At 35.5% G+C, this 23,761-nt stretch overlaps 1 protein-coding gene across 1 annotated transcript in view; it reads left to right on the top strand.

The window, feature by feature from the left end:
* Positions 1-832: 832 nt before the first annotated feature.
* Positions 833-23,761, top strand: part of CNTN6 (contactin 6) — a 155,622-nt gene continuing 132,693 nt past the window's right edge. The window contains 1 exon segment of the mRNA XM_055344121.1: positions 833-989. Coding sequence (XP_055200096.1) covers positions 848-989 — 142 coding nt within the window. The 5' untranslated portion in view covers positions 833-847.

Genomic DNA, 23,761 nt, shown 5'->3' with positions numbered 1-23,761 from the left:
CTTTGAAAATAAATATACCTGTAAGGGCCTTCTGCTACTTCATTCATGTAGTAAAGAATTGTTGACTAATAGGTAGACCAAGAGAACTTTTGCTGCCTAAAATAAAAACTTCCCAAATTGCATTTGTTTTGTAAAAGTATAATTTTAGGTTGGCATTTCTAAGTACTGGTGAAATATATTTGGTGTAATTAATTTTCCAAGTAAGAGATTAACAGAGACAATTGTGTTCTAAAGTAGTCAGATTGTTATTGTTTTGTTATCAGCCTCAAATTGGCATTATAAAATCTTTGCTGACTTTCTTTATGCCAGTTGTAATAAATGCTTTTTGGATTTCTATCTCTAAGTCATTTCAACATCTAAATTTTTAGTATCGGTTGTGGGAGTTCAGGTATGGTATATGTTATTTGAAATGTCTCTGAAGGAATAGAATGGCCAGCGTCATTGACTGAATGTCTCAGTTTCACTTCCCATGTCAAAACGTATGCTCCTTCTTTGTACACATATGGGTGAATGTTTGTTATTCATAAAGAGTGGATGATATTTCAAATAACCTAGTTATTAATAACACTGAGCTCGAAGACAATCATCTTTGATGAAACTGAAGGATTTTCTCCATATGTAACCATGTTTGTTGTTTGTTGCTGTTGTTTTAAATAATCCTAGCAAATATATATATATATATATATATATATATATATATATATGCTTACATGTGTAAATGGTCCTAGCAGTTACAATTGCATGTCGTTTAAGACTAGTAGGAGTGATTACCTCTGTATATTATAACATAATTTGATTTTTTTTTCCTTGAAGGTGGAAGCAAAATGGCACAGATATTGATTTTATCATGAGTTATCACTACAGGTTGGATGGAGGCAATTTGGCCATCAGTAGCCCCCGTACAGATCAAGATATTGGCATATACCAGTGCCTGGCCACCAACTCACTAGGGACGATTCTGAGTCGGAAGGCAAAGCTCCAATTTGCATGTGAGTTTGTGGGGAAGAATCTAATCTCTGTGGTTTTTTTTTTAATACAATATATTTTTTATGTTCATATTAGGAAAAAAATCTGGATTTGTCAATCATCTGTTCTTTGAGAGTGATTAATTTACAGAGATAAAAAGTTTTAATTGTGCATTTTATGAATTCATACTTTTGGGGATAGTCAAAATCCTCTTTTAAAAAAAGAAAATATCATGGGATCCCTGGGTGGCGCAGCGGTTTGGCGCCTGCCTTTGGCCCAGGGCGCGATCCTGGAGACCCAGGATCGAATCCCACATCGGGCTCCTGGTGCATGGAGCCTGCTTCTCCCTCTGCCTGTGTCTCTGCCTCTCTCTCTCTCTCTCTATCATAAATAAATAAAAATTAAAAAAAAATTAAAAAAAAAAGAAAATATCAGTGTTATTATATTTTATAAATTATGTTTAGAAACATCTCTAAAAGTTCCAGATATAAATATTAAGAAAAAGATATATGGCATATAACTATTTTTTTCTTTTTTTCTTCTTCTTCTTTTGCAATATATATTAGTGTGTAGAACACAGAAAGAAAAAGCTGAGGGCAGAGATGTCTTTTGTGAGAGGTGGGTGTTCTCCCAGGAAAAGTGATTATGCACCTACAGTTTGATGTAGGTGGAAATAAAGTGGTTGCCAAAGGCAGGCTTTATATTAACTGTAACAATGTCCAGCTGCATCACATAAATGTCATCCAAGTAATTACCTTGGTGACATTTGAGGACATTAGCAGATGAACAATAGACATATTGCCTCTTATATCCTTTATATGTAGTGTTTCCAGGGACTGAAATGTTTCATATTGGATCCAAGAATAGCTTTGATTGAAAGTAATTATATCTGTTGATGTAGATGGAAAAGAAGCCTTGAATTTCTCTCTCTCTCTCTCTCTTTTTTTTAATTTCTCTCCTTACACTTCCTCCTTCACCCCTCCTCCACCCCTGCCCACCTCAGAGGATAAATCAGGGGACGAAAGAGTTAGTAGCTAATCTTTGGGTGCTCATGGAAATGTATATTCTATCTGCTACTTTGAAAAAGTAATTGTTTTGAAATTTTTAAATAAAATATATGTCCAGAGCCTACCTTTCAAAACTACTATAGTCATCAGTAGATACATGAATTAATAATTGAGTATGTTTCTCATTGCAAGTATTGTGTTCCAAAGATCCCTTGCTTCGTATACAGTTCCTCTTATGTTGGCTATTTTGGGAATGATTTTGTTTCTGAATATGTGTGTGTGTGTGTATTTAGTCACATATCATATACATATACATAAATACACACAGACACACACAAGCATTATATATAGGGTATACATACACACACACATATATATATTTATGGTCATATACACACATATGTACACACATACTTTGCTAAATGTATCCAAATGTCTTTATATATGTGTGTAGATAGATAGATAGATAGATAGATAGATAGATAGATAATGAAGTGGAATATGAACAAAGGGTGGAGGCTATTTTAAAACTTAGGATAAAGATAATCACAATACTTGATTTCTGTATTTTGCTTAAGATCATTATTTGGAAAATAATAGAGAACAAAATGCTGATCAGAAACTTGTAGAAAGAAATAATTGCTTCAGAGATTTTGAATGACTTTACCACAGTAATTATTTATTTCTCCTGGTTGGATAGGAATTGACCCTAGAAGATGCACGTGATTTGGATCAGAATCTGTAGGATAAATCTGACACTCTGGTAAAGGAAAATTCACACAGCACAATTACTCTATAGAGCTATAGATTCTATTCTTGACAACAACTGAATACCTATGCCTGAAGTTAATGCACTGTATTTACTACAATTGTAGATTTCCTTTTCTTCATCTCTTTTTTTTTTAAAGAAAAATGTGTTTTTAAATTCTCTACATTATTTCTTACCCTATTCTGCTTTAAAAATGCATGTAACCTGGGCGGCACAATTGATTAAGCATTAGACTCTTGGTTTTGGCTGGGGTCATGATCTCAGCATCATGAGATGGAGCCCCATGTTGGGCTCTGTACCCAGCACAGCCTGCTTGAGATTCTCTCTCCGTCTCCTTCTGCCCTTCCCATTTGTGCTTTCGAGCTCTCTCAAATAAATAAATAAATAAATCTTTTTAAAAAATAACTAGAAGCCTCTTTAAGTTACAATGTGTTTGCTAAAAAAAGAGAGAGACAGAGAAAAGATTTAAATTAAGAAGAAATTACAGACTTTTATTTGAATGAATGGGAGAAATCAGTTCTTCTGTTTTCCCTGACTATCCTGTCTCTTGATAAAATGTTCCTTTTTGGATTGAAGATATATGACTGTTGATCTTTAAAAGCATTTCTTTCACTATTCATGCAGAAAGTAGGATGGCCTATATCCATTAACTGATCTTTCTTCTGCAAACTTGAAGGATCTGGGGTTCCAAGTCTGAAATTTAGAGAAACAAAAACAAAAACCACACCATCTCATCTCTCTGTCCAGGACGTGTAGTGGTGCCATATGCCTGAAGTGTTTCCTGCTGAGTCCAGAGATTTACTGGAGTGTGATTATCTCTCTTCCTTTGAACCAACCCTAAACATAACCAGCACATTTTATTAATTTAGCATTATTTCCCTCCATTTCTTGTATTTCATAAGTACCCTGTGAACTCATTTAAGCTAGTTATTCATTCTGTGTAGTAAAGTATAGCTTTAAAAAAAGGTGAAAATGCCAGATTTAGCTTTGCCACCCACTGCCGTGCAGCTCTCTGTGGTTTACTCCAGGTGGTTTACACAAGGATCTTAGGAATGAATCAAAAAAGTGTTGGTGACTTACAAATCCTTTCTTCTGATCTCATTTTAGAATATAAGGTATTAATTTTGCAACAGATTTTCTGAAATCTCATCCAAAAAATCACATTTGTATCCACATGTAAATCTATAGACAGGTTGAGAAATGTTTATTATTAAAGAAAGAGAGAAAGGGAAGAGAGAAAAAGACAAAAACAAGAGAGAAAATGGTAGAAGGGACATACCTCATCAAGAATAAGTTTTCCTAAGAAAACACGCTCAACACCAGTAATGATTATGAAAATGTAAATCAGAACTATAAAAAGATACTGCTTCACACCCATTAGAATGGCTATTATTAAAACACACACATACACACACACTGGAAAATAACAAATGTTTGCAAGGATGTGGAAAAATTGGAAAGTTTGTGCATTGATTCTTAGAATGTAAAATGGTAGAGCTACTGTGAAAGACAATATAGCAGTTCCTCAAAAATTTAACAGAATTACCACATAACACAACAGTTACACTTTTGTGTGTATCCCTCAAAGATTGAGACAGGACTTGAACAGATTATTTGTATACCCATCTTCATAGCAGCATTATTCTCAACAGTTAAAAGGTAGAAAAAAAAAATGTCCATAACATAAATAAAATGTAGTGTGTGTGGGTGTGGGGGGTGGGAGTATGTGTGGGGTGTGTGAATAGAGTATTATCCAACTTTATAAAAGGAATAAAAGTTGGGATGCCTGGGTGGCTCAGCGGTTGAGTGTCTGCCATCAGCTCAGGGTGTGATCCCAGAGTCCCGGTATCAAGTCCCACATCGGGCTCCCTGCATGGAGCCTGCTTCTCCCTCTGTCTATGTCTCTGCCTCTCTCCCTCTGTGTGTTTCATGAATAAATAAAAGGAATAAAAGTCAGATACGACATGTATGAACCTTGAAAAAATCCTGCTAATGAAATAAGGCAGACACAAAAGGACAAATATTATATGATTTCACTTATCTGAGGTAACTAGAAAGGCAAATTCATAGAGACAGATGGCAGAGCAGTGACTGCTAGAGCCTGAGTGGAGGAAAGAATCTGGAGTTAGCATTTAATTAATACAGAGTTTCAGTTTGGGAAGATGGAAAGTTCTAGAGATGAAAGGTAGTAATGATTACACAATCTGAATGTGTTCAGTCCCACTAAATTGTACACTTTAAAGTGATCAAAATGGTAAATTTTGTTACATGTCTTTTATTACTATTTTAAAAATAGTATCATAATTCATCATTTCAGTTAGATTTTTTCATCAGAATTATTAAAAGAAAAAAAAAAGTAAGTTTTCCTTGTTAAGTATTATGTATTAAGGTTCTTTTCACACAGAAATTCGAGTCTGAATGCTAGTCTCCAGCCAAATGGAAAGTTCCTAAAGTGCAAATCCTGTATCTTCAGTTTATTTATTTTTTAAAAAGATTTTATTTATATACTCATGAGAGACAGAGAAAGAAGTAGAGAGACATTGGCAGAGGCATAAGCAGGCTCCCTCTGGGGAGCCTGATATGGGACTCAATTCTAGGACCCTAGGATCACGTCCTGAGCCAAAGGCAGACACTCAACCACTGAGCCACCCAGGCATTCCTGTATCTTCAATTTAATTTGAATTCCTCACCACCACCTTCATAGATTTCCAACAATGCCCATTTTGGTAGAAAAAGCTTTTGGTAGGTTGAATAACAATGATAGTTGAATGTTAAGATTTTTGATACAGACAGATCTGAGTTCAAATTCTCTCTCTCATATATCTAGTGGTAAAATCAGGCCAACTCTAAACAATAGTAAGTCTCTGTTATGAATACAATACAATGGAAATTATAGCATCAGCCACAGGACAATGACTGAATTGTCTGAGGTAATGATTACAAAGACCCGGTCCTTTATGAGCATTTGTGAAATGAAAGCTCTAATTTTTCTTGCTATTTTTAATCACATCCCTCAATTTGGCCAAACATGTACATATTTCAAACTGCTATAGTTACTCATAGAAAAATCTTCTAATTTACATTTTAAAACTTTCTCCAGACCAGTTCCTTCTTCTTGTTTTCAAGACTTTTAGGTGCTTTGAAATATGCTAACTTTCTTGAGCCAGGTAACCACCATAGGAGATGGATACTATTCTTGTTTCTATTTTACAGATTAGAAGGCTGAAATGCTACGAGAATGGGGCTTTTTAAAAGTAGTGTTAGAGAACCAATTGAAACTTCAGTATAAAAGTTGAAATTCTAAAGCGCATGCCTTTCATGTTATAGTATCCTTCCCAAACACTGCCCACACAAAACCTGTGTGCTTCTTTTTTAATTTAATTTGCTATTGGCATAGTAATTGCCTAAATATTAAGCCATATCTTCAGGACAGATAGCTTGACAATATAAGCCTGATGGTAAATTGAAACCCTGTCCGGATTCCATTTAATGGACAGCCTGCCCATCCTCAGCTTTTAATAACTGCAACTGCACCTGGTCTACCAGTTACACCCTAGACTCCATCAGGCTGAAACCAGACAACAGCTGAGAACCAGCCCCTTCTTGCTTAGCTCCTGCCCAGGCTCTCTCCCGCTTCCCTCCCTCCTTCCCTTTATCCTGGGAGTGTTCTCTCACTAAATCACACACACTTGAATATCTGCCTCAGGCTCTGCTTCTAAGGGACTCAAAGTAAGACAGGCACTAAACATTTAATATAAGATAATTGATCTATTTATTGATAGAAAAATTAGGTCCAGAAGCCCTACTCATATGAATTTCTATAGTAAGAACAAAGCTATACATCAAAGGAAAATTGTGTCAACAACTCTGCTTCCTACTGGTTGGCAGTCAATTGTATAGTGTCACTTTGACCTTCAGAACAAATGAACTATGAATAGCCTTTCAGAACCTAACCTGTCCCTGGGAAAGACTCTGTAGGTACATACCTCTAGATATTTGATGGCTTTTGTTTGTAACTTTTATCCTGATGTTCAGCAATTCGAAAACACCTTCAGAGTTTATTTTAGACTCAGCCTATAACACTTTGCCTCATCCTGATTCATCCCACCATGAAACCATGCTACAATGCAGCCCATGTATACAAAACTACCTATTATAAAATATACTCCTAAATCAAATCTGTCTTTAACCAGCTACATTACCCAGACAAGACATTCATCTCTGTGGACTTATTAAAGGTATGTTTTGAATTATCTGATTACAAAATTCCCCTTCAGTTCTTCTACATAAGATTATGTCATTTCAAATTGTCAGGTAGATTCTATTTTAAGCTCTTCCTTCTTCCCCTCAACCTCAACCTTAAAGCAAATGCAGCAGGTGTCTAGTTACCAAAAGCTCCTGCTACCAACCTGGTATTCTTGTATGATAAAACCAGTTTGACTTTTTACAAGCTACACTTGTAGCTGCTTTGAATCTCTTTTATTTCTCAAGGACTTTGGTAGAAAAGGTTGAATGTAGACTTCTTCCTTTCATGTGTATGTTAATGAATTACTCTGTACTTGTGTGAGAGAACATTGCATCTGTCATTGCTGTTTAAAATGTCAGCCTTGAGAAAAAAAAGATAGGTGTTTCGAAATAAACCTAAGATTTCACTGAGCTATATATATTTTTTGAGATTCTTGTAATAATACAGCTCTACTAATGAATAGATAAACATTCAGGATAAAAGGTACTCATGAATAGGGGTTTTTGGTTATGCACTGGTTATTATTTAGTCACAGATACTATTTCAAATAAGGTAGTCCCATGATTGCAGAGGGAAAGGTAGCTACATTGGAGCCTCCTAACTGACCATTCATTTATTCATCCACCAACCACCCAGAAAACACCTTGTTTATATGCATCTAGCCTTGTGCTGGGCCTAAAGATTAAATGATAGATAAGAAATAGCTACTCCCTGTCTTCACAGGGCAGACAACTGAAACCTTAAGTGCAATTTAAAAAAAAAAAGAAAGAAAGAAATTACTAACATTTCTATAGTACATATTATAGGGCAGGCATTTTTCTACCTCTTATGTGAATTAACTCCAATGAACCTCACAAAAACCCTGTGAGATTATTTTCAGATGAGCAGATTGAGGCATAGAAGAATTCATTGACTCACCCTATATCACACATATAGTTAAATGGCAGAGTCAGTGTTTAAACCCATGCTGTCGGGAATGTAGAGTCCACATTCCTACCACCCACTACACCTACTTAAAAAAAATATCAGGTGAAGTGAGAGAAGTAGACTTAACCTATAATGCAGCCCAGAGTAGGGAACAGTAAGGCTTTCCTGGATTGGAAAAAGGGCAATAGAAGTCTCCCAAAAGCAACGTGGCTTGAATTAAGCCTTGAATATCTTGAATATCAGTTTGTGTTCCTGACACAATAAGTGGGTGGAGGAACATTCAGGTTGAAAGTAGAGCCAAGAGGAAATGCAGATGTGTGAATAAGCCCAAATACTGGAAAAAATATGAGGAGATGGACAAAAGACCAGGCATCATAACAGAAATGCAAAAGGCCATGTTTATAAAATGACTAGTTTTCCAGACAAAGGCTGAAAAATAATTTGGAGGCAGGTGCATCCAAATTTTGGACCCCCTTTATATCCAAGCCCAATCTAAACAATGGGATGATTGAGTGATACTGTGAAATGCCAAAGAAACACACAAAAATTCATCATAATGTGATGCTTTTAGGCAGAGGCACCAGAGGCATACTGCCTGTTTTTGAAGAATTTTCTCCAGATGATGTGACATTGTGCACAAGTGTTAATTCAGGCATAAAATGGGGTGTTAGGGCAACCCGGGTAGCTCAGCGGTTTGGTGCCTGCCTTCAGCCCAGGGTGTGGTCCTGGAGACCCGGGATGGCATCACGTTAGGCTCCCTGCATGGAGCCTGCTTCTCCCTCTGCCTGGGTCTCTGCCTCTCTTTCCCCTCTCTCTCTCTCTCTCTCTCTCTGGTCTCTCATGAATAAATAAATAAAATCTTTTAAAATAAATAAATAAATAAAATGGAGTGTTAATATTATTCACTTCATATAGGATTGGTATCAGGACAAAACTTACTAAATATAGAACAGAGGGTAAGGGTGACTGTGAGTTGTTAATGGGTTGCTCAGCAGAGACCTGGCTATGCAACTAAAATATAATAGACCATGGTTGGGACATTAGTATTTATCCTCAGAACAATGGAAATATTTTGAATGAAATTAAGGATTTAGTTAAGGATTTTGAAATTGTTTATAAAATGTAGTTTAAAAACATTACATACTTTTCCTATAAAAATATTTGTCTGACACAGTAATGATATTGCTAATGTTATTAAAATCACAGTATGCATATTTGGGGGTACTTCAAACCTCAGTTTTCACACTTACTACATGGAATGAAAAAATTCTTGCTCCACATCACAGGGATGATTTTAGAGGGTTCAAGTTAAAATGCAATAATAATTCATTTTAAAGGGCTATAAATATAGGCATTTACAATCATCATATTTTTTTTTCCTGAGGAATGCAAAGGATTTTATATTGGCAATGCTGTGCATCTTTATTCTATGCTTGTAAGCTATTCTAAACTGTGTTTTACAGATGGAGAAATTCAAGGTGGGGGAACTCTCTTATTTGCCCAAGGTGACCCAACTTACAACAGACCAGAATTTCTCATATCTCCATCTCAAAATAATTTTTAAATATGTATTTATTTTTAGACTGAGAAAGTAAAACGGATTCCACATGAATAAAAACCATAGTCACAGCACAACCGAAAAGGTTTCCAGGTGAAAGCTACAATATAGAGGTCTTTGACCAGTTTAAAATGTCCTTAAATTTTTTTCATATATAAAAAAAGCAAAAACAGTTGTACATGATCCTGATGATATGGTGATAACATACATTTATATCTGAAAAAGAAATTAAGATCAGAAAAAGATGCTTTAAAAATAACACTTAAAAACTCATTTGGAAATTGTAAAGTCTCTGATAATTGTGAAGTATGTGTTAAGTGGGTAATGCATATCTAATTACAAATGAAAATGCTAGATGGCTTTTAAACTTTTTTTTATGTATATTAAAAAAGTAGCTAACCAAAGTGGGAAAATACATATTTTTTTCTTTAATTTCTTAAAAGAAAGTTGATAAATCAGTATTGGTTTTTCATTATCATTTGGGAAAATCACTAAACAATATTTCAGTGAAATTAATATTCTGAATTTGTCTTAATGTACTAATAACTACCAATTGATATATCAAGAAGAAGACTTCATCTTTGCTTTTTTTTAAGATTTTATTTATTTATTCATGAGAGATAGAGAGAGAGGCAGAGACACAGGCAGAGGGAGAAGCAGGCTCCATGCAGGGAGTCTGACGTGGGACTCGATTCCAGGTCTCCAGGATCAGGCCCTGGGCCAAAGGTGGCGTTAAACCACTGAGCCACCCGAACTGCCCTTCATCTTTGCTTTTAAAAACAATTCACGTGTTAAACAATGGGATGTGGTTGAATTACAGCAAGCCACTATTGTATTTTAAAAATCAACTGGGAAGCAGATTATCCAATGTTTTTACTTCATTTTTTTCTTCATCATCACTACTAGACATCTATTTATCTGCCTTATCAGAAATGATAGTCTGAAAATTCAGGCCTCCTCTCACCTCCCACCTCTACTTATATTCAGTAGGACCTCGTCTTTTTGGTCCATTTGAATAAAATTGCACATTTAAGCTGCCAGATTGAGCTGGGGTAGGAGAGGCAAATGTTAAAAAGTAAGGTATTCATTCTATCAAAACTGAGAGTTTCTGATTTACAAAACTAAGGGAGAAATCCAAAACTGAAATGCTTATTTGTTACTCTTGTGCTATATGACAAATGGTTTTGAGGAAGTTATGAGCATAGCCCATAAAGACTTTGCTTCTGAGATTTACAAAATGGATTGGGAATTATGACAAAATATTTGTTTGCATTAAGGAATCAGATGAAATAATTTCTGAGATTTATTGTCAACATATCTCCAATGTTACCTAGTAGCAATTAGAATCACATATTTTAAAAGTAAATACAAATATAAAGAATTTTTGGTGCCAACTCCTGGAAATGTTTATCATAATTTAAGATATTAATTTATACACTATATTTTTCCAAGAAGTATAACCTATATAGAAAACTATAAAACACATAAATATTGCAATGAAGCATGACTAAGCCTGGTCCAGAATATTGTCAACACCCCAGAATGCCCTCTCCTTTATACTCTTCCAGTTACTATTCCTTCCTCTCCACTATCTTGCTTGTAAATTTATAATTAAACATTAGCTTTTTAAATTTCATATGGATAAACCATACAGCATATACTCCTTTAAGTCTGGTTTTGTAGCCAACACTGTTTGTGAGGTTCATCTATGTTGTTGTAGGTAGTCATTGTTCATTCATTTCCATTGCTATATATTTTGTTGTATGAATATACTACAGTTTATGAATGACATCTTCTGGCAAGGGAACCCTGGATTGTTTCAAGAGGCAAAGATTAATAATTATTTATGAATATTCTTATATATATCTTTTGGTACATTTGTGCATACATTTCACTGTTGTAAATAACATAGAGTAGAATTATAGGGCATTTGGGTATGCATATTTGCAACTGTAAAAGATAATACCAGCTGTTGTCCATACTGATTTTATTAATTTAGCCTCCTAGCTGCAATACTTTCTTGACAACACTTGGTATTGCCAGTCTTATTTTATTTTATATTTTATTTTATTTTTATTTTTATTTATTATTTTTATTTTATTTTTATTATTTTTATTTAAATTCTAGTTAAGATATAGTTGTAATGTTGGTTTTAGGAGTAGAATTTAGTGGTTCATCACTTATATATAACACCCAGTGCTCATCACATGCACCCCCCCCCCATACCTATCACCTATTTAGCCAATCCCCTGCCCACCTCCCTTCCAACAACCCTCAGTTTGTGCTCTAACTTTAGGAACCTCTTCTGGTTTGCCTCCCTCTCTCTTTTTTTCCCCTTTCCTCTATGTTCCTCTGTTTTGTTTCTTAAATTCCACATGAGTGAAATCATTTAGTAATTGTCTTTCTCTGGCTGATTTATTTTGCTAGCATAATACACTCTAGCTGTATTCCTGTTGTGGCAAATGGCAATATTTCATTAGTTTTGAGAGCTGAGTAACAGTCCATTGTAAATATATACCACATTTTCTTCATCCATTCATCTGTCAATGGATATTTGGGCTCTCTCCATAATTGTACTGTGGTTGAAAATGCTGCTATAAACATCGGGGTGCATGTGCCACTTCAAATCAGTGTTTTTATATCCATTGGGTAACATACCTAGTAGTGCAATTGCTGGGTTGTAGAGTAGTTCTATTTTTAAGTTTTTGAGGAAACTCTATGCTGTTTTCCAGAGTGGCTGTACCAGTTTATGTTCCCACCAACAGTATAAGAGAGTTCCTTTTTCTCCGCATCCTTGCCAACACCTGTTGTTAATTTTAGCCATTCTGACAAAGGTGTGGTGATATTTCAACATGGTTTTGATTTTTATTTCCCTGATGATGGGATGATGGGTTATATTGAACATCTTTTTGTGTGTCTGCTGGCCATCTGGATATCTTCTTTGGAAGAATGTCTGTTCATGTCTTCTGCCCACTTCTTAACTGGTTTTATTTATTTATTTATTTTATTATGGATTTTGGATACTAACCCTTTATTGGATATATCATTTGCATATATCTTCTTCCATTCTATAGATTGCCTTTTAGTTTTGTTGACTGTTTCCTTCACTGTGCAGAAGGTTTTAATCTTTTTTTTTTTTAAAGATCTTATTTATGTATTTGACAGATAAAGAGAGAGATCACAAGCTGGGGGAGAGGAAGGGGTAAGGAAGAAGCAGGCTCCCTGCTGAGCAGGGAGCCAGATGCAGGGCTCAATCCAAGGACCCTGGGGTTATGACCTGAGCCAAAGGCAGACTCTTAACTGACTGAGCCACCCAAGTGCCCTGCGAAGGTTTTCATCTTGCTGAAGTCCCAATGGTTCATTTTTTGCTTTTGTTTCCCTTGCCTCCAGAGATGTGTCTAGTATGAAGCTGCTACAGTAGAGGTCAAAGACATCGCTGCATGCGTTCTCCTCTAGGATTTCATGGTTTTTTCTGTCTCACATTTAGATCTTTCATTTATTTTGAATTTATTAACTTCCATTCTTTTTTTTAATTTTAGCATTTTTGGGGGCTATATAAGCATATCTCATTTTGGTTTAATTTATTTTTTGATAGCTAAGGCAGTTGAGCAACTTCTTACATGTGTATTGGTTACCTGTAACTCCTCCTAAGTTAAGAAATGTAAATCATTTTTTTAGAGGTGCTAGCTGACTCAGTCAGTAAAGCTTACAACTCTTGGTCTTGGGACAGTAAGTTCTAGTCCTACATTGACTGCAGAGATTACTTAAAAACAAAATCTTAAAATTAAGTCACTTTTCCATTTTCTAGAGTTGTCTTCCTTTTCCTTAGTGACTAATTCTAGATCTGAGCACTTTGTTGCTTTTATATGGGAAAACAGCTTCTCCTACTTGGGGGTTGCCTTTTCACTCTCTTACAACTTGTGATAAACAGAAATTTTAAAATTCCATTAAGGTCCAATTTATCAATCTTTTCCTATATGTGATGATGCTTTTTAAAAAAGATATTTATTTATTCATGAGAGACAGAGAGAGAGAGAGAAGCAGAGACACAGGCAGAAGGAGAAGCAGGCTCTATGTAGGGAGCCCAACATGGGACTCGATCCCGGGGCTCCAGGATCACGCCCTGAGCCAAAGGCAGGCGTTAAACTGCTGAATCACCCAGGGATATCCTGTGATGATGCTTTTTTTATAAAATTTTATGATATGTTGTTTTGCCCTGAATTCATAAAGATATGTTCATATATTATATTCTATAATTTATTGTTTTGTCTTTCCTACTAAAATTGCAATGCACCTAGAAATTATTTATTTATTTGTTTGCATGGTTCAGTATAGGTTCAATATGGAATATTTTTTTTCCTATTAGGATCCAACTAAGCCAGCAGATATATTAAGAATGCAATCCTTTAAAAAGTGTAATCTTTCCTCACTGTTCTATAGTGCCAAATTTGAAAGAAATCAAGTATGTATGCTCGGGACTGCTTTTAGGTTCTCTAGTCTCTCTTTCATCAGTAGATGTGTCTATCATTGTGCAAATGCCAAACTCTATTAATTACCTCACTCTTATAATTAAGTCTTGATATCTGGTAGTTACTAGAATAGATGAGATGGATAAAGAAAAAAATGAGGTTCAAAATGTAAGCTGAACTCAAGGAGAATAAAACCCAAAGAGTATAAAAAAAATAAAAATTAATATGATAAGGTCCTATCCAGTTACTCCAGGTGAGCTTTCTAGGGGCCAAGACAAAAAAAAAGTTTATATCTTTATAAACTAAATAAAGTTTATATCTTTCATGGAATATTTAGTTTCTTTATAAACTAAATAAAGTTTATATCTTTTATGGAATACAAACATGCCATTATTCCTATATGCATAATTGCTCTGACTGTAGAACCTGAGAGATGTTTCTCTTGTGAATGCTTATCAACAGCAAAGTAGGTGATTCAGTAAATGACATTCTCCTCACAAACATGCTCATACACTTACAACACTGGATTTCTATGGTGGCTTCTTATATTTCAAAAATAATAGCTAATGTTCATTAGATACTTCTCAGACTTTTTTCCATAATATTTGTTAGGAGGCTTCCCAAATTATGTGCCCAGTTTGCTATTACTGTAGCCATTATTATCATCAATGTGTAAATCCCACCAAACTCATGATTTCTGGCTGTAGCCATTACAACATCATTAGGTCCTCAGAAACCCAAGCAATAGAAATGAGTTGCTGAATTCTTCAAACTTTGAGTAAATCCAGCGCTCACTCTGTTGTTCATATATTATGTGGCTTTTCTTGGTGAATGGTTTACAAAGTATAGCTACTTCCAGAGTTCTTGCCTACCTGTTTGAGAAAACTGGGTTAGAACATTTTCCTTGAACATTCCTGTGTGCTTTTATGAGACTGAGTCTCTTCCTGTATCTATAATATGGGTGCTTGGGAAGAAAGTTGTTCTGGTTTCTGAATTGGTATTATTATATTTATGTTATCCCATTCATTATTGTAGGAGTGAGGAAATGATGGGAACTTATAGAAATAAGGTCCATAAGTCTCTCAACTTTTGTGATCTAAGGATGTCTTCTATGATAGATGTTGCAGACATATGTTCCTGAAATGAGGTACCAACTTTTTCAACAGTTCTTCGTAAAGAAAATATTCTATAGTTCAATTCCCAAAACTACCAAGTAAAATTATAATCCCAATTTTATAGATAAAGAAAATGAGGATCAGAGGAGTAAAATAATGTGTCCAGAGACCTTAGAAAACAGTGAAGCTGGGATTTGATGCCAGTCATTCTGATGGCTTAACCTACCTCTCTATTCATTTGACGAGTGCTGATCCAATTTCAATGTGTATATGAATCAATTGTGGATCTTACTAAATACAAGTACTGTTTCAGTAGGCCTAACTTGGGGCGCAATACTTTTCTAGCAAGCTTCCAGGTGCCAGCTTCAATGCCAGAGTGAGTAGGAAACATAGTCTCAAAATAAGACTTTCTCTATGTGTGCCTCTGCTCAATTATAACCACGGGCTTGCCACACATATATATATATAAAACACTGGAGTAAAGAACAAGGAAAAAATGTGCTTGAGAATTATCCAAAGTAGTAGGCTTTTGATTACAATCCTCTGTCAGAAATACTATACTCCCAGGCAGTATTTCTACCCATGACATCAAGAAATGCAAATGAGGATGAGACTGGATCTGTAGACATGATTTCGCCAGTCAGTCAAATGCAGGGGGTTTTCCCCCTTTTTCAAGAATTGTGCAGGTGAGATATCAACCTTTACTTATATATTAATGAATTATTTTGCATAAATCAATTCTTTCATGAATGGAGATTATGTAACCCTTGTTTTTTTTTAAATTTTTATTTATTTTATGATAGTCACACACACAGAGAGAGAGAGAGAGAGGCAGAGACACAGGCAGAGGGAGAAGCAGGCTCCATGCACCAGGAGCCCGACGTGGGATTCGATCTGGAGTCTCCAGATCGCGCCCTGGGCCAAAGGCAGGCGCCAAACCGCTGCGCCACCCAGGGATCCCTGTAACCCTTGTTTTATTCTTCCAGAAATCCCACCCCTAAGAGCTACTAGACTTCCTCTTGAACACAAAGGATTTATTTTAATTATTTCATCAGTTTTAAGCAAAAGTAAACAACTGTGCTGGAAGGCAATGCCCCATGTCAGCCTCTCAGCTTTCTGGAAGGCTCTCTGGTCTTTGTATCATTTTTAGTATACTTGTGGAAAGTAATCCTACCGTTTTCACTTAAAAAGACATGAAATCTGGCTGAGTCAAACATCAGGATTTATGACATTCCTGTTTGGCAAGTCTGGCTGACTGAGAGGGTCCTGACTATTGTTATCAATATAAATATTAGTTTTAATAAAAGCTAATATATATTCAGTAAACCAAGTACTGGGCAAAATAGTTCCAGGGCAGGCTTGAATTCCCACAGCAAGTTAGTGGCAAAGGGAAGATTTTAAACCTTGCTGCAACATAAGTCAGGCTTTGAACACACTGGTGGCCTTTCAAAAGCATCCATAATGGCAGGTGTCCCAAAAGAGTGTCTGTCCCGTTTGTGGCCCCAGTTATTTTGCCTTCATATTCCACTTCTCTGGACTTAACAGAAAGAAGTGTCAGAGTGATGCTCTGGGTAAAATTGTCTCTTCCCTTCATCTCCACATTCTCATAGCAGGAATGAAGAGGGTGTTTTGAAAAGTTCTCCCACAAACACACAGACAAACACACATCCTTGCCCAAATGTTTGCCTTGACTTCACTATCTCTGATGTGTTAGACCTTCCCTAGGGTGTACATAAGGCATTGTAATAAGCCTAGAATCCCAAGCTCTCCCCACCCCCATTGCCCAAACCTTGATCTACACATAATGCATCTCTTCATTTGTGAACCCATTTTGCAACCCCCCTAGCTGCTGAAATTCTTCCTTGGATGTCCAGAAACCAAAGATCAGTTATCTGCTGAACGCTTCCACCCTTAACTTTTGTTTTAAACTTTTTCCTCATTTTGTTGCTTTGACTGAAATTTAACTTTCACCTGAGGATGCAGCTTCTTTTGTATCTTCCTGAAATTGGTAACTATTTTCTCCTATACTCTTACTACTTGATTTGTGAATAGGGATTGAGGCTTCCTTTCTCCTCAGTGTCTCTTCTAGATGATTATTCCTCCCTCATATCCAGTGCCCTGAGCATTACCATCATGCCATCAGACTATGCAACACATGTAGTTATCATGTTCTTGAGATCACCCCCATAGTTCCCTAAACACTTTATCTCCTAGCTCACTGTTACTTTGTCTATAATATTCCTGTCATAATTCTTAGTGATTTCAGCTTTCAGAGAGATCAGCATTCATATTTAATAACTTGACTTCACAACTCCCTGATTTCTTGTCTACCATTGCCCTGTTCATTACCCTAACTTAGCCAAAAATCACTCTGCCAAGCTGACTCCAAGACTTTGTCAATTTTCTAAAATGTCAAGCTTAACTCGTAGGATTTTCAAACTTCTCAACTGTAGAACACCACTTGTTAACTGTCTAGCTCACTATCTCCAGTCCATGGACTCCAACAATACTTTGACTACTGGATCCTGCAATATACTAATCCTAACATTTGCTCCCTGTCCCTCTTGTCATTATTCTCTCTTTAGTGAGACTGATTTCCCTAGCTTACCTTTGAAACATCTTTCTAGTCATTCGTGCTCATTTCTCATAGAACCCAAACCATGGCAAAATCCAAAACAAAATCTTTACCTAGAGAAAAATCCAACCATGACAGCTGGTCTCACTTTGAATTCAGAAGCACATCAAATGGGGCCTTAATGCTGCCTGACATTAAGATTAGGAAGGCAGGGGCACCTGGGTGGCTCAGTGGTTTAGCATCTGCCCTTGGCTCAGTGCATGATCTCGGGGTCCTGGGATGGAGTTGCACATCAGGCTCCTGTGGGGAGCCTGCTTCTCCTTCTGCCTATGTATGTCTGCCTCTCTTCGTGTGTCTCTCATGAAGAAATAAATAAAATATTTTTTAAAAAGATTAGGGAGGCAGGTAATCACGAAATTCAAACCTGTTACTATATTACCTGAGTCTTTAATATTAGAAGGTCTCCTATGTAAATTGAAATGTACCAGCTAGGATTTCTCTACTACATTGTTCAACTAATTCATCTCACAGTACATTTCAAACAGCATTTTTTTCCAGCTCTTAATATATTCTGTATTAGGGACTGATCAATACTTAGTCCTGATTCAGGTCTGGTTTTGCCTTCAAATTCTACTGCCTGATCACTAGGACAGGATGGACTTTGCCTGCACCTGCTATGTTGAGGATTTTCAAGATAATTTGGCACTCTGACCATCTAGATGATATTCAGGTGCCCGTGTCTAGAGTCATTTCTTGAAAATGAAGCCTATCAATCATTAAAATGCATAATAAAGGCAACTTCTTTCTTTTTTTCCATCCCAGATTTAATATACCATTGAGTTTCTGTTCTACCACAAAGTTCTAAAAGTGTTGGCCTTTTGTTTTTATCTCATAACCTAGACCCACTTTTTAGACATCACTCAGCTTGTCTTTCCTTTTTAACAACTGTTAACATTCATTTTCTATATTGAAATTTACTTCTTTTAAGTCTGACTCTGTGCTGCCCTTCACAGACAAGCAACAAGGCATGTGCTGCTTCTTTTTGTGTGCTTTTTTCCTTCTCAGTAGTGATCTGATCAATTTTTATTATGAACATAATACTGGAAGATATATAAAATTAGAAATAAAGAAAAGTTATTAATTATATCACCTGCATTGGGGGCAACTAGTATTAGTAGATCCTTCTGGAGTTTTTTTCTTCTAGGAATTATGGACACATACACATACACGAATGCTTATTTGTAGACCAGCTTTTCACTTTACAAAAATAATATAATAACACTTTAAAACATTTTCCCTGCCAATTATTTTAGAGAAAGATGATACCTAACAAAAATAATAAAATACGGAGAATAATCAGGAATTCAGAATCCTCAATGTTTGATAGTCATAATCTTTGTTTTAAAATTCAATTCTCTTAACTAAGATGCTCATTTTACTTCTGAGAAATAAGCTTTTAGAGATATAAAGCTGAAGATGAAAGATGGGCTGTTCTATACACAAAAAAAGGACACTTTCTATCAATTTGACTTGAGGAGATGGACAGATAGTGGTAGGATGCATCTCTGAGAACCTCCTGGTTGGGCCATTCTAAATCTTACGCTGCTTGGCTCAGCCTAGGGCATTTCCTTAACAAAGATTCCCTGTTGGAAGAAGGTGTTGGACAGATAAATTTGGGAAATCAGAATTCTCCGTTTCTGCATTTTTTCTTTCTCTAAACTGGTAAGATTTTGTTTAGAAACTCGTATACGGCAGCCCCGGTGGTTCAGTGGTTTAGCGCCGCCTTCAGCCCAGGGTGTGATCCTTGGAGACCCGGGTTGGGTCCCACATCGGGCTTCCTGCATGGAGCCTGCTTCTCCCTCTGCCTGTGTCTCTGCTTCTCTCTCTCTCTCTCTCTCTCTCTCTATCTATCTATCTCTATCTCTATCTCTCTGTATCTCTCAAGAATAAATGAATAAAAATCTTAAAATATATATATAAACAGGTATAAAAATGGGTTTGATGTGTATATTTTCATCTAATGAACCTATTTCAGTCACCCCCCTTATTTTGTCAATAGGTAAAACTCCTACAACATGCTTAATTACCTTCCCAGATTCCCATCTTGCTTTTTGTCAGAGGGCTTCATTTGCATCAATTCTCATACCTTATATAGCTGAGCACTAGGATACCATATTCTTTATCCTTCTATTTTTTTTAAGATTTTATTTATTTATTCATGAGAGAGAGAGAGAGAGAGAGAGAGAGAGAGAGAGGCAGAGACACAGGCAGAGGGAGAAGCAGGCTCCATGCAGGGATCCCGACATGGGACTCGATCCGGCGTCTCCAGGATCATGCCCTGGGCTGAAGGTGGCACTAAACCGCTGAGCCACCCAGGCGTCCCTATCCTTCTATTTTTGAATGCAAGAGAGAGAATAGTTATATTTGTATTACATATTATCTTACCTGAGTAACCTTCCTCTTCACAAAACTGAGATCTTAACATACAGTTACTGTCACTCTTTTTCTTGATATAAATAGAGTTATTGGTGTTTATATTCTCCCTATAATTATGATATGTTGATATATGGTGATGTAGCAACTGCAGATTGAAAGTAAAAACATGCTAAGGTAATGTTGTCTGTTAATTCTCAATAAATTTCTTAAGCAGTCATGCATATCAATGGCACCATTTTCAACTGATTTGACATCAAAAATACTGAACTTTTACTTGGTTATCTAAGGTATGATTTTGATCTCAAACGCTCTTTCCCCCAAATAAGCATAAATGTATTATATTTTTTGATAAATAAGTCATGCTGATTGAAGACAATTTAAATGATATTAAAAGCCACAAGACACACCCTACATATTAATCAGATGCATGCATGCACACATATACACACATGCATTTATATAAACAGGATCATTCTAAATAACCTACTCTATTTAAAAAAATTAATTATAAAGTTTCAAGCATACAGAAATACCTAGAAAAATATTTATTATAAGCATAGTTCTATTCAAATGTACATTAATGTTCTGCCACTTTCGCTTCAGATCATTTTTTTAAAGACATTAAATGTGTAGACACTGCCACCTTCTACTTCATTCATCCTCCAAACCTTTCCAGACATAAGTACTTTCAGAAGTTGATGATAACATTTCCAAGCATGGGTGTACCTTTTTCTTGCTTTCTTTGAAATTTGTATATAAATAATATCAGAATGCAATTCCTTTTGCAACTTTTTTCCCCACTCTACATTGTTTTCAAAATTTAGCCATATTTCTACATGTTCATTCATTTTTTTCTTTTTTTTATGCCACGTCTTCACTCTTTTATTTCACTTCATGAGTAATCTCCATTATTTTCCTTTTAACTGTTGTATAGAATTCCTCGCAAAAAAAAAAAAGAATGAAATTTGTTCCATTTCATTACAGAGATGGAAATGCACAACATTTAATCCTGTTTTTATCAAGAATAATGTAAAGATATTCTCATTATATATTTATGTACTTATTCTACTTCTTTTTATTGACCCACTATCATGTGTTAGACACTCTGTGATATCTTGTGGGTATAGTACTTAAAAAAAAAAAAAAACATGTCCTTGGCCCTCATGAGCCTATGCAGGTGTGGAAAAGGGATCATGTAAATATATACAGCATTAAAATATCTTAATGGTTGAAGAAATTCTGAGAGACCAAAATTCAGGGGTTATTCATTGGGGACACAGGAAAATAGGATGCAAGATGGATGATATCTTTGAGGGATGAAAATTGGAGTTCATGCAATATCAGTTACCTATATGTTTTTTGCATCCATAATAATGTGCAGCAAACAATGAGAAACACCCTGTAGTATACAGCAGTAAAGTTTTAATTTTGGTCACAAGTCTTTGGGTTATTAGGTGGTTTTTCTGGTCTCATCTATGCTTGCTTACATATTGGTGGTCAAATAAGCAGCGTTAGTGATTCTGTGGTCTCTCTCTGGTCTAACTCAATTCTTCTGCAGTTTCTTATGTTCCTCTGGGTTACGTTAAGCTTCTACCATGGTGGTTAGGTGGGGTTCTGAGAAAAAGAGAAAGATCAACAGGGAACAAAGCTATTTTTAAGTCTAGGTTCAGAATTGGCATGTTGTCACTTCCTACTGCATTTTGTTTGCAAGGCCAGACCAGATGAAACAATGAGTGCTGATATAGAATTTAGCTGTGATGGAAAATGCTACAAAGTCATATTGCAAGGAGGTGGATATGGTGAGAGGTGGGGAATTGGGGCTACTTTGTAGTTAATCTGCTGTAAATGATGTGAAAGATGGAGTTGAAAAACATTGCATTTAGAGGAAACAACAAATATATTTAAGGCTTATAGTCTGGAAGAAGCTAAACCATTCAAAACCTAGGGAAAAAAATAATGTATTGTAGAAAATACAGAATGTTATGAGAGAAAGTTGGAGAGGGCAGTATGAGCCAGATCATGCTGACCAGATTGCCCATGTTCTAGATTTTGAATTGTATTCCAAAAATAATAGGACTCCATAAAATTTTAAGAAATAGACTACATTATCTCATTTTAATTGACTGCATGATCCAATTTAATCTATTACATGGATTTAATAGATTATATGATCTATTTTTTAGTTGAATTTCTTTAGCTGATATATATGATATAAAAGATTATAAATGTGTAAGTGGTAAAACACTTTGGGAGGCTGTGCAACCATTCAGATGTTAGATGATGAAAACATGACTAAGAGGGTAGCGATAAGGACACCTAAGTGGCTCAGCAGTTGAACGTCTGCCTTTAGCCCAGGGTGTGATCCTGGAGTCCCAGGATCGAGTCTTGCATTTGGGCTCCCTGCATGAAGCCTGCTTCTTTCTCTGCCTGTGTCTGCCTCTCTCTCTCTCTCTCTCTCTCTCTCTCTCTCTCTGTGTGTGTGTGTCTCATGAATAAATAAATAAAATCTTTTTTTTAAGAGGGTAGCAATAGAGAATGAGAAAAGTGGAGATACTTTTGAGAAATTTTGAATGTTAATAATGTTTGCTGCTAGATGCAATGTAGATTTTAAGGAATCTTAAAATGGATCCCTTAAAATAGATGGTTGATATTTATCATTCACTTTGATAAGGAAGACTTGAAGAACTATTCTCTAGAAGGAATTAAGTGTTCCATTTCAGAGATGCCATATAGTCAGATACAAGTGTATGTATTACAGAAGGAAGATCTGGACTAACCATACTAATTTGACGATGATCTGTGCGTAAATGTCACTTGAAGTCATGGGAGTACTTGAAGTCACTGAAAGGGAAAGAAAAGACGAGAGCCCAGAAATAAATACAAAAAATTTCTAACTATTAGACCTCAAGAAATATAGATAGATATGTTTATGCTTCTAAATGGTTACATAGTACCTGATTATATGACTTTACTATTGTAAATAATTGACAATTAATGGACTTTGCTAGACTTCATTAGACAGTGCTATAATCACTATCTATTATATATTCCTTTACTTGTTTGACCAATTATATCCTTAGAGTAGATACCAAAAAGTGGAATTCCTAGGGAAAATAGGTTTTACATTTTAAATGTGAATACATCTTGATTAACAACTCTTGAAAAACAGTTTTACCAAATTATACTTGGAGCAGCAGTGAGTATGCTGGTTTCCTTAGTCCTTCTCAATATTATACATATTTAGCATCTGATGAGTGACAAACTGTTATTGTTTTAATTTGGATTTCTTGGGTTATTAATAAAATTAACCTTTTCATATGCTTATTGAAAACTTGGAATTCTTTTTCAAATTTCCTAAACATGGTCTTTGCCTACTTTTGTAGTGAGAGATTCAGATTTTTCTTAGGTACTCTTTAAAGTATATTAATATTTTTCTATTATAAATTATATAAAATATTTCCATTTTTATTTTAATTTTGCTTTTGATATTTTAGCCTGTAAAACTGGGATTTTTTTGTAATTTGATTTATCTCTTATTCCCTTTAAAATTTTTGTTTTGTGATACATGTATAAAAATTTTCTGAAGCCCATGATTATGAAACTATTCCCCTTTAGTACTCTTGTCCTTTCATTCATTACATTTAGATCTCTGATTCACCTAGAATTTATTTTTGTAAGGAGTTTGAGGTACAA

Source organism: Nyctereutes procyonoides, unplaced genomic scaffold (assembly GCF_905146905.1).
Source record: "Nyctereutes procyonoides isolate TBG_1078 unplaced genomic scaffold, NYPRO_anot_genome, whole genome shotgun sequence".
NCBI lineage: Eukaryota > Metazoa > Chordata > Mammalia > Carnivora > Canidae > Nyctereutes > Nyctereutes procyonoides.
This window is presented reverse-complemented; position numbering and strand designations above follow the sequence as displayed.